The sequence below is a fragment of the Dermacentor silvarum genome, chromosome 6 (genome assembly GCF_013339745.2).
Source record: "Dermacentor silvarum isolate Dsil-2018 chromosome 6, BIME_Dsil_1.4, whole genome shotgun sequence".
Lineage (NCBI taxonomy): Eukaryota > Metazoa > Arthropoda > Arachnida > Ixodida > Ixodidae > Dermacentor > Dermacentor silvarum.
Genome location: NC_051159.1, coordinates 117,367,398 through 117,379,891, shown reverse-complemented (window position 1 = coordinate 117,379,891; position 12,494 = coordinate 117,367,398). Strand labels below are relative to the sequence as shown.

Sequence of the window (12,494 nt, the reverse complement as noted above, 5' to 3'; positions counted from 1 at the left end):
AAGCAGCCATTTGCGTCCCTCAGGCAAATAATTTCTGCGGTAAAGGACGTTGTCGCGGACAGCAAAGTGAGCGACTTGGCGACGAAGTGTTCGAGAAGAGGGTGTGACGGATGGATCATGGATGAAATTCAGCATAGTTGAAAGCAGGGGATCCTTACGCTGCTCGGCCGGCATATCAGCGACGTTGATGGTCGACATGGATGCGAAGGGCGTTGACACTGAAGCCACATCGGAAAGTATCGGTGATCGGGAAAGCGCATCGGCGTCAGAGTGCTTTCTGCCCGATCGGTAGACAACGCGGATGTCATATTCTTGTAAGCGAAGTGCCCAGCGGCCGAGACGACCTGACGGATCTTTCAACGAGGACAGCCAGCAAAGGGCATGGTGGTCAGTAACAATGTCAAAAGGGCGCCCATACAGGTATGGACGAAATTTGACGAGAGCCCAAATAATGGCCAATTGCACTCTTTCTCTTTGACAGAGTAGTTGGCTTCTGCCTTCTTTAAAGGGCGGCTCGCATATGCGACGACGCACTCGTCGTAGCCGTCTTTCCGCTGCGCTAGGACTGCACCAAGTCCGATGCCACTGGCGTCCGTGTGTAGCTCTGTGGGCGCTGTGGGATCGTAGTGTCGAAGAATGGGCGGCGAAGTAAGTAGACGACGTAGTTGCTTGTAGGCTTCGTCACACGAAGTTGACCACGCGGAGATGCCGCTGCTAGCGGTAAGCAAATTGGCCAGTGGTGCGATGATAGTGGCAAAATTGCGCACAAAACGCCGAAAGTAAGAGCAGAGCCCTATAAAGCTGCGGAGTGCTTTAAGAGCAGTGGGCATCGGAAACTCTGCGACCGCGCGAAGCTTGGCTGGGTCAGGAAGTACACCATCCTTCGAAACAACGTGTCCCAATATTGTTAACTTGCGGGCAGCAAAACGGCACTTTTTGATGTTGAGTTGGAGGCCGGCAGAGGTGAGGCACGTCAGGATCTCACGCAAGTGAACGAGGTGCGTCGGGAAATCAGGCGAAAACACGTCAATATCATCAAGGTAGCACAGACATGTTTTCCACTTGTATATAGTTACGAAGGATAGTGCCCATCATGCGCTCGAAAGTAGCGGGCGCGTTGCAGAGCCCGAATGGCATTACGGTAAATTCATGCAAGCCGTCGGGCGTGACGAAAGCGGTCTTCTCACAGTCGTCTTCAGCCATCGGCACTTGCCAATAGCCACAGCGAAGATCCAAAGATGAGAAGTACTCCGTGCCTTGTAGGGAGTCGAGGGCGTTATCTATCCGAGGCAGCGGATAGACATCTTTACGAGTTCTCTTATTGAGCTGACGGTAATCTGTACGTCACCATTCCCGTAGGCTGCCGGTCGCGTTCGCTACGTAGATGGGTGGGTCTGTATGGTTTATGCTGGCACATTTTCCTAATTCCAGAGATGCACTGTTTACCTCTGCGTCAAACGGAAAACATGAGACTGGTGCATTCGGCAGAGCAGCATAAACAACCACCTCGCTCAGTTAAACCAACAGTGTCAGCGAGGGCATCCGCGTTTTCGCGAGAGAACAACACGACTTATAAATAAGCTCTTATGCGAGCACAGTTTTCCCTAATAATGCTTTATGGCGCGAGGAAAATTGTATGATGAAGTTAAAGGAAAGCGAGAATCGGTAATCAATTAACAGCCCGTAATATATGTGTCTACGGGATCGCAGTTGCCGTTGTTTAAGTCGATCGTCCGCTCTTATTGACTCGTCTCAGGGTGGAACAAAGCGGCTAAAATGCACAGATATGTATGTTTCGCTATGTTCTGACATTATTTCTTATCCGCGATGCACATTTTCCCTAATATTTGATGCTAACAACGAACTGTGGATGTATATGTCGATGTAAACAAGTGCACCGCTTCGGTAAATCCGACGCGGAAGGCTGCGCTCGAACCCTTCTTGAGTATGCGAAATGACCAAAGAATGCGTAAAAAGAATACGAAAAGCGAGATGCAAGTCCAGAAATCGGCGACAACAAACTTAAGGCAGCCACGTCGGCGGACGGAACTCGTCGTGCCTTTATCAGCCGCACTGTTAGCAAAAAAGAGCACTCAGACCTGCTCCCCGAGTAATCGGTGAGTGCTACATGGCTTCCAGGAACGACATGCTGCGCTGAAGAAGCCATTATTTATTATTCGCGATCCACGAAACGCACAAACGACGCGCACTCATCATGGGCGCAGGTACACAAATCAACTGGCGAGCGCCACGGCACGCTTCCAAAACGTTTCCACCGGCGTGCGGCAGAGGGCAGCACAGAAAAATAAAACTGGTGGATTGCGAAACCTCGATGCGTTTCGCATGGACCATGCGCGTCTTTGTTAATTAATTATATATTAATTAATTAATTAATTTGTAGCTAAGCTCCCAACGCACGACCCACACTTCCACGCGGCCGCTGGTAGCGCCACCTGGAGCACTCACTGATATCTTACCAAATAAGAAAAGAACGTCCCGCAGGTTAGCACATGTGAGCGCTAATGACGTTTCGACATCCGATAATCCTTTCAGGGCCGTGTGACAGCGAATTCTTTGAGCGGTAGCTCAAAGAAGCGGTTAATCCGCCGTGGCGAGCGAAGGGTCGATTACCGCTTCGCGCATTATATGGATTCGTTTACTCGATGCTGTTTGTTTTTGTTATGATAGTTACACCAAATGGCCGAAAATAATCCGGAGCCACCCTGTGACGTCACTCCAAATAGAGAATGTATGGCTGTTCAATTTTAAAGCGTAGCTTTCTTTGCTAACCGTCCCGGGACCTTCCTGACCCTGGCTGCTGGATGGTGCTGCTGTCTTGTTGAATAGCTCACACTTAAAATAATATATTAAGTTATGTGCCCGACGGCGGTATCGAAGCTCGGTGCCCCAGCGCAATAGTGCGCTGTCCTAACCATTAGGCCACAACCACACATACATGGTTCTATCATACCACCGTCAACTCGCTCTTTGAGGTGATCGCCGCGTGTGTCTCATTACGTAGGACGGGTGCACAAGAGCGCATGCGCCAGTGTCCTTTACGACAAATACGTAGGAAAGATATTGGGTAAAATTATAGCATTTCAATGAACGCTTCACGAAAGTCTCGCTTCGTATATATTCCAAGATGTTTGTATTAGATCTGCATAATTTTCTTTTATTCGTAATTTAGTAAGATCTCAAATTCAGTGCCACCACCACCGCTACAAAAACCACGTAAGTTGTAAAAAAAATGTCAGCATGGAAAACGAATTTTGAAAACGCTCTTACCAGTGGGCTAAGAGTTAGACGATACGCTGATACGAGAGTGTTTTTTTAAATTAAGTACATAAGACATCTGTCTCGGTGTTTTATTTCTGCACCTGCCTACGCTTGAGGAAGCTGCATTTAAGTACTGTGTATAGCTCCTGTTATAAGACGCTCATTAATGCCATAGCTCTAGGAGCTTGACATTTTGTGGTGAGAGAAAGCGAAGAATGGAAATCTACAAGGGCCAACAATATAGAAAGGAAAAATGAAAGAATGGAAAGAAAGTTAAAGGAGGGAAGAAAAGCGAGAATAAATTTAACAGTGCGCTAACACAAGTTTATGCTTTACTAGAAACTACAGGCGGCTACTCAGTCGAGTAGACTTCGGCAATAGTGGTAGTTCTAGAATTGTCTTTTACGCTTTGACGGATGCGTATACAGTTTCCGAGCTCATAGTCAAAGCGATCTTTTCACTGACGCAAACGATTCCCCCAGACGTCTGCCAAACGTAACTGTACTCTGCCGCTAACTGTAATCTTGCATGGGTATGTGCCGAACGAAATACTATTGCAGCTCGGAAAAACACAATCTCTAGCGTTAATTAGACCTCGTCTGTGAGGCCGACCTACCGAGATAAATCGCTAAGCCCGAACGAAGCTTGCGTCCGAAAGTCCGTGTTTACCTCGCGTCCAGCCTTGCCGACCCTACACTCGTCGATCTCATTAGCGTTCGTCAATCTGGCCCGATCGCGAGACGGTATATCGAGAGGGCTTATGAGTGACGGAGCGCCAGTCATGTTGGTAGGCAGGGAGGTCGCTAACCCGCCCGCAGAAAGTGGCTGTGCTATTTGAAACCAGGAAAAAAAAATGAAGCAGCAGACGGCTATTTGCCCGGGCTTATTGCGCATGTGTGTGACATATATTGCGCGTGCTTATTTTCACCTCTTGCTGGGGTACTGGCAGATGTTATATTTTCGCCAATCCTCAACGTCTGCCAAATCGCTTCTTGATCGCCTGCCAACAGTGTGGCGCCAATTAAGAGTTCGTTGTCTGACTAATTTGGGAAAGAGACTTACCACGACGTGCGCAAGGTAAAATAGCACGAGACAAACATTACTTATTGTAGCTTCGTTCTATCTATTCTGGGAAGGAATGTTGCTTTGGTCGCTTCAATCAGCTGTCGTGGAAGTAAGCACGCTAAGGGTGGTCGGTTTGTTTTGTCCTTCGCCCAACGTTTTGCGAAAGGCGTGGCACTAATGGTCTCGCCCAGAACGAGCCAATGGGCTTCTCTTTTGCATGTATATATATATATATATATATATATATATCAGTAAAGTAAAGAATAACAGGAGCCGGCACAGAATTAGTTCAAATAATAGAAGCACGTTGAAAAATCATAACAGGACTTTACTGACGTTTCGGCCGGGATCCGGCCTTCATCAAGAGTGCGTTTGCAAGCATACAGAGCTCAATTTATACATTTTTGCCGTAAGGGTGAAAAGAGACAAGAAAAAAAATACAAAGTAAAAAACGAATACAACGAACACGTGAATGGAAACTTGCGCGTCCACAGAGTGGAATTATTGAAAAAAAAAAGAAACAGTGAATACAACAAGGCTGTGAAAACAAGCTTGTAAATCGTGAGTAGCCAGGAGTAACCACAGGCGCCCACAGATTTAGTGTCGTCATGGATGTCAACACGTACAATGACTCATGTCAAAGTCATCACAACGATGGGCATAGTACAGTGGTGCTATAAAGGGGTACAAAGTTGCGCGTGCATGGAGTGGGATTATTGAAAACATATTAACAAAAAGCATGCGGGCGTCACTGAAAAGATTTAGTGGCGTCGTGAATGCCCACACGTCTAATGACTCATGTCAAGGCACATTAAAAACGGCGGGCATATACAGTAGGTGCTATAAAGGGGTACAAAGCTGCGCGTACATACAGTGGCATTATGAAAACGTATTAACAAAAGGCATGCGAAGGGTCGCTGCTGCCAGGAGAATATTTGACCACAAAGACAGTCGATACACCCTCACCTGGCTGTAGGATTCCGGTTATGTTTTGTCCTGTTATGTATTTCCTACGCGCTTCTATTTTCCTATTTTTTGAACTATATATATATATATATATATATATATATATATATATATATATATATATATGTAGTATGTGTGTGTGTGTGTACAGGCACACCAATATCATTACCTGTTAGCTAACCAATATTTTTAACATAAGAAATGTACGATCTCTGCATTATATATAGAGAGAGACAGATCAATGAGATGCGAAAGGCAGTGATGTTAACCGGAATTTATAACAGTATTAACTTCCAGCACGGAAACCTGGAAGATAACGAAGAAGCTTGAAAGGATGCTAAGTACCGCGCAGTCAACGGTGGAACGAAAAATGGTAGGCATAGCAATATGAGACGTTATGAGACAGGCGTATGGCGGCATGTTCTGATATTCTAGCTGATATTCTAGTTGAAATTTAAAGGAAGAAGTGGAATTGAGCAGATAATGTAATGCGTCAAACAGATGACCGATGGACTATTAGAGTGAAAGGTGTGTGCCACGAGAAGAGAGACACATGCATGCCAGGCTAACCCCGCCTGCTACAACATCATCACCACCACCAACAAGAGAGACACAATCGACAGCAGCAAAACATTAGATGGTGTGATGAGATCAGGAAACTTGCAGGCATAGGACATTGTTGGCTGACTGAAGGCATGGTTGGTTTGAGATAGCTGGTGGAGGTCCTCATAGATTCTGCAGTGGAGATAAGATATGCTAATCATAAGCCTTTCAAAAGCAAGCTACCGAACAGCCCGCTATCATGACAAGTTCGATATTAAGTCCACAATGTAACAAGATTATTTCGCAGACGTCTAATGACGGCTTTACTTCTAGGTCAAGGTGCAGATAGAGGCCGCAATCAATCAGCCAATCAATCAACCAACCAATCAATCAATACATCAATCAATCAATCAATCAATCTAGATTTTTTATTTACGGTGTTTATATACTTTGTTGATTTGTTATCCCACTACAGAGCTGAAGGTCTTGAAACGGTACTGCGTCTTTAAAGTATTTAATGCTAAATTTGATAATGCCGTGTGCACTCTCACGTACAAGCTCTTTTGAACCCTTGCGGCTGGTCAAGTCGTCATACTGCAATCGTGGCGCTAATGATAACTGTCGATCACAAAGATTATGCGTCCTACAGGCAGATCGTTGTACATGTAGTATTTTTTGATAATGCCGAGTTCATTGGGTGAAATATTCTCAGGCTGGCACTGACAGATAAAAAAAAAAAAAGAAAGTGCAACCCCCAAGCGTGCTACACCTTAAGCCTCGTGAATGGAGGCCGACAATGTTGTTTCTCAAGTGCCGGCACCTGCATTATTTTTCTTCATTTCACTGGAACTGAATTGAAGGCGCTTGAAACTCGATACTGAAGCCTCTGGAAGGGCAGTGCGCTGCACTTCTCTCTTGCCATTACCGCTCTTTGTCTTGTTTCCGACCGAGTGCAACGACTTTTTTTTTACAGCAAGTGTTTCAATCTCGTGTTTTCAGGAGAACAGCCGCTTTGATGACTCCGGAAATGACGTTGCCCCTTCAGCTAGTCCAATCCAGGGTCTTCGTGCCGACGCCTCGAGAAGGCGAAGGGTAAATCACTTGTTTTTTCGCATCCACCCGTCGGTGCTTATCAAGCTTAGCGCCTTCCCATTTCGGCGCCTTATTTTCCTCTCCCACGCCTGAATCTTACGTGCAAGCGAGTACGATTCAGATTCGTGAGTGCGACACGGGTAAGCACACTCAATCGGCTAGATTGTGTATTGAGATCCGCAAGGGGTCTCAATGCACAATTGATACTTCTTGCGGACCTTAAGACGAGAATATGTAGCGCGATTGTGTCCTCTTCCGCGAAGGCATACGCAGAACCCATTTTGTTTGTTAAAAACAATTGCGGCAGTAGCGCAGGCGACGAAAACACCGCTATACGATATTGCCAGGGATTCTTTCAGCCCTCATTTTAAGCTTCAGATTGAAGAACGTTCGAGGCGTCAGTGTCCTACTTTGATACCCTGCGCATTCGAATCCCCGTCCTATACTTCTTTCTTTGTCGTTTCCTTTCGAGAAGCTTATCAATATTACTTTTTGAAGAATTTTCAGCTTCGCGATGTGGCTATATCTCGAGGCATCTTTCAATACGGATCATGTATTGCAATGCAGTTCTAAGTAAATACATTTGGCTGAAAGAGTAACGGTTGCCTGTGCAAAGAGGACTGATGAAAGGTTCGTGAAAAGGCAGTGACCAGGCCATTGTTGCCGCTGCAGCGTTTTTTCTGCGTTTGCTATAATTCATAGCGGGCGATTTGAAGTTCCTGCAAAAGATGGCCTAAGGGTGTTGGAAGTCTTCTGCGGACCTGTTCCGACTAAAAATTAGGTATTGTTTCGTGTGATTTGAAAATTTAATTTTTCTTTGTTGAGATACGCTGCAACCGACCCGCGATGTTTGTATGTGGCACTGTCTCGTGAAGGTGCCCGCGTCACGCAGAAATTTTGCTTGCTAGCTTGCTAACAGACAAAGACGAAATTGCATGTAAGACATGCCGAAATAGTAATCTTTCGCGCTACCGTTCGTCTATGTTTGTAGTGAAGCCCACCGTAAACAGTATTCCTTATATGCACTTTACGCCCGGTTAAAAGCTTTGGACTGTGGTAAACTTTGAAGCCTTTTTATTGGGCATATATAATGTGATATCTGCCCAGAGGCGCGCTTTGGTGTAGACATAGGCACAGGAGATATCCTAAGGATACCGCAATGTTTAACATCGAATAATATCTCAGCTATATCTCTATGTACCTAGTATCGCTGGACTTTTTTTCCAGCGCACGCATTTAGCACTGGAGATTTTCTAGCGTTACCGTGATTGTGTAATTTATTGTTCCAATATTAATTACACTCTGTGTGGCCCTTGGAGAGAACACTGCTGATTTGCATGGGCCTTAGCTTAGGTCTCAATCTATTTCCTTACACGAACTCGACGCGAGTTTGTCGAGTCAAAAGTCGAGCTGACACAACCCGATCCGACAGCGTTTACATGCTAAATCTTACCAGGCGGGTTGAACTTGTTGACTCACTCCTCGCAGGCGGGATGACAGAACTTGCCTTGATGCTCTCTCTGCCCAACACGCTAGCGTTTAGATGAACCTGATCACAGTATTTCAGTCTGGCAAGCCGACTCGACGTGGCTATATCGGTTTCACGTAAACGAAGCCCGAGTCACTCTTTGATCGCATATGAACACATATGCACGTGTATTCACTGAATCAAATTATTTGTTCTCTGTTTTACTTACAAGAGTTTACGTTATTCCTCTCTCCTTTCTTGCAGACTTCCAAGTCGGGTTCGTCGACAGGAGACTCGGATGTCGTCGCACGACCTTTTTAGGAGCTTTTTGGCCTAGGACACGTCGGCGTTCTGCGGTTACACCAGATTACGATGAATTGCGCATTAATCCTAATCAGATAAATTAACGACCAATGATAGCGGGTTACCGACTTTGCAATTATGAGAGGATATGTTTCTCACATGCTTCGCGCAGGTTTAGACTGTGCCTTTGTTGAACACATCCCCTTTCGTTCATGTCTTCCTTGCAACTATCTACTCCCTTGATGTTTCCGCGCCATGTTCTCAAGCGGTATGAATGGTTGGGCTACAAAGGATACAAAAGTGGCTTTGGATGTGAGTGCTGCGATATCTGTCGATACTTATCTGATCGATATAGTTTCTATCTTTCTCTGCACCGTTTATTTCTCGCTTCATAAGCTAAGCGCAACTGTAAGCTCGCCCTTCTGACAGTTTCCTTTGTTCGACGAAAACTTAGGCTTGCCATAAGAATCGCTCACGCGTGCGCCATTGTTTTGTCAGCAAGCGCTTGTACATAATAGAGACTATCATTGCCTTGTTTCATTGTATCATAATTTTAACCGGAATGTGCATATGTAATTATAAGAAGCCTAGGTATTTTGTTTTTTCTTTCGCTTCAATCGCCAGCTTATGTTATGTAGCTTCTATCGATATTAAGCATTTTTTTATTTTGTTTTTTTTTTACAGAAACTGAGAAAATCAAGTTTTAGCAGCATCTGTTGTTTGTGCTAGCTGCTTAATCGAAGTATGGCTAGCTCCACAGTAAGGCTTCCAAGATGATGACGTCACTAATACTAAGGCCACATGTTATGGCGCAGAAATAATTCGTCGCACTTGCACACCTGGCAAAGAGAGCCTGCTTTGTAAATAGTATTGATCTAATGATCTCTCTGTTCAGCTGTTCAAGGTGCTGCCGAATTGTTATTTTTCCCTGGGGAGGTCAGGTAACACATGCCAACTGCTCATATTCTTTTTGTGGCGTACTTCGCAGCCCTCATTCCTTGTTTTTATTGCAGAAATATTGCTAACAGTGAAAAGAAGTGAATAAAGATATTTTTCAAAGAGAACTTTCAACTTTTGTGCTGTATTTTTACTGCAGTGATAGTAAATAGAAAGCTTGTGGGATAATAGATTGCTATTATAACTACTACTCCTTTACACCGGATAGTTAGAACAAAAATGCAGGTCTTACGCTTTATTAGAATGAATGCCACGCGAATCTTTTTTGCAGTTTCCTGATTATCTAGCGTCGTCTGGGATTGCGTAAAGTGTTAGTAGATGGGGCAACATGTCTGGTTAAGCCTAATTTTTTGACGTTAATGCGTGTATGATGACAACGGCAAGACGACGACACAAGGACAACAATGGTTACGACGGTCACGACGATAGTATGACTGCGATCGCATGACGATTGCTTTATTATACCTATAGTTGGGTACAACTTTACAAGGCAGCGGCATTTGCCCCCTCAAAGGCGGATGCATACGAGCCTCCACCAATGGGCGCACACTAAAGACTTGCGTCATGAGCCGGACGGCCGGTGTCCCCGCCGACGGAGAACATGGCAGCCCGCGCTTGAAGCCGGGGCGAGTGGCGTCAGCGGGACTATTTCTTCAGTCGCAGAGGAAATCGGCTGCTGCGCTTCGGTTATCTGGGCGGGGCCTCTCCTGTCTTCTTAAGTTGTACCCGACTATAGGCAAATGAACGGTACAACCACTGATCTCCACTAGACGGAACTGGATCCCGCTTCGAGCGCGCGGGCGTGAAGCCGCCTAAGTCGCCCGCGTTGTCCCGGAAGCGGGCGGGCCAGTGTTTCGTTTATTTTAGAGCCCAGCTCTCATGAGCCCGTTCCTGTGGCGAGCGTCGTCGTCGGTGTTGTCCCGTGGGGTAACCGAGCGAACAAGCGAACGCGGAGCGCCGCGGGGTTATGAAATACACGAGGAGGAAAGCGAAGAGGAGGGTGCAGCGGAAACATGAGGCGGAAAACGGAGGAGAGTAAGTAGGTACGGTCAGCGTAGCGCGCGTCGCCTGGGAGGTCTGTCGGCGGCGGATGCTGTGAACAGCGCCCACGCGTCACCCAAGTGCTGGTTCCCGCGATCTCCAGATTATGTGAGGCAGTCGCGCCCCACTTCGCTCGTATGCAACGTGCCGCAAGAGATATATTGTCTGCACCAGCCAATATATCGTGAAGTGAAAACACGTACAGAACTGCGCTCAAATTTCGCATTAGGGATTATCGTAATCGTCGGTGAATTTCTGCGAAACAATGCCTGCCTGTTGGGCAGTAAACTGCACAAGCCTGTGGGAGGCGGCGCGAAGAGGTAGCCGTCGTGGCCACGGTTTATTTAGACCCGTTAGCCATGGTGCCGCGGGATCTCGGGATCGGCAGATAACGTGGCCGCTCAGGTCGAGCGCGCGAGCGTGTTCTACTCTCGCGCTACATAGACGTGAGCCGCCTTTTACAGCGTAAGCTGTTAAGGGCTCATTCCAATAGCCGTTTCGGTTCCCGATGGTGTCCGCCTCCGCCACCGCCGTTGGGGACCGTAATCGCTATCGCCTGAAATGCGAAAAAAGTACCCGGTTCGCATCGGGATCGAGCCCGCGCTTGCTGAGTGGGAGCCAAATACTCTACCACTGAGCCACGCAAGCGCTTGCTATCGAGCAGTGGAAACAAGCCCTATAAATGCAGGCGCAGATTATCCGAGCCTCCGCCAGTATGGTGGCGCCATCTAGTTAAGCAACTGAAAATGCAGCGTGCGCAGGCGCAGACGACGATATGCGATTCAGACGAGGCGCACAATCAACGCGATTTCGATGTGAGATGTGCGCCACGTATTCTGGATACCTCTTCGGTACATGTTATGGTGTCTCCTCGCAAGGTACGAACCGCTGCTGAAGAAGCGAATCGTAGAGCTACATGCGCGGCTACAAGCAGGCATTATCGGTCTCAGCAGACTGCTGTGCAGAGAGCATTACAAGCTGCAGCTCGCCGTCGACGCCGGGCGGACAGTTCAGGTCGTTCTCGTCAGAACGAGGCGAATAGACTTTGTCGCGAAGACCCTAGTCTGCGTGGTGCCGAAATTGGAGCTATTCTTGAGTCGCTTACCAGCTTACGCTGTGACTGTGTGCATGTGCCGCGCAGGCCTGTGTATCGCAAATACACTGGGCGGCCGCCAACGACGAACGCGAGAAAAATATGCGAACAAAGCTATTCGCTCTAAAGAAGGAGTAAGCAACCACAAAATTAGAGTTGCTTCCCCAAGATGAATTTTCATGCTCAGCTTCAAAGGTCAAAAGGGTTGAGCTGAATTGTAAAAGTTTCGTAATCACGCTTTCACGCGCAGCTTCGCGTGCCCGCGAATCCAAGCTTGTTCGCGTACAAAACTATTAATCTTGCCTTTGCTGAAACTATTTAGGTATCCGAAGGGCGCAGCAGGTCATGGCGATGCAAAGTGGCGTAAAGCGACGTCGCACTTGCAGCAAAACTTAGTTCAAGGCGTTTGCAAACCAAAACAACTCGGAAGAGCAAGGGCGCCAACATGTGATCCTCACCTGTCGGTAGACGCTTCTCGGGCGAAATTGGCGGTGCAGCGCGAATGTAAACAAACAAAGCCAGCGCGCGGCAGAGCGACGGTTCACGTCATGCCATTAGGCCAATAGCGACGCGGCGTTGGCCTCGGACAGGGCGCGCGAGGAGGAGGCGGCATTCTTGAAAGGGTGTCGCTACTTTATACGAAGTTTGAGGGGTTTTAAGCAACGCCACTTATAGGAAAGTCTAGGT

General features: G+C 47.0%; 1 protein-coding gene across 3 annotated transcripts in view; it reads left to right on the top strand.

Annotated features, from left to right (window-relative positions):
* LOC119455907 (mucin-17-like) overlaps positions 1–9,774 on the top strand; it is a 228,556-nt gene extending 218,782 nt beyond the window's left edge. For all 3 annotated transcript variants that reach the window (XM_037717447.2, XM_049669425.1, XM_049669424.1), the window contains 2 exons: positions 6,853–6,945; positions 8,678–9,774. In XM_037717447.2, the coding sequence (XP_037573375.1) occupies positions 6,853–6,945; positions 8,678–8,734 (150 nt within the window). In that variant the 3' untranslated portion in view covers positions 8,735–9,774. The remainder of the gene's footprint in view (positions 1–6,852; positions 6,946–8,677) is intronic.
* Positions 9,775–12,494: the final 2,720 nt, after the last annotated feature.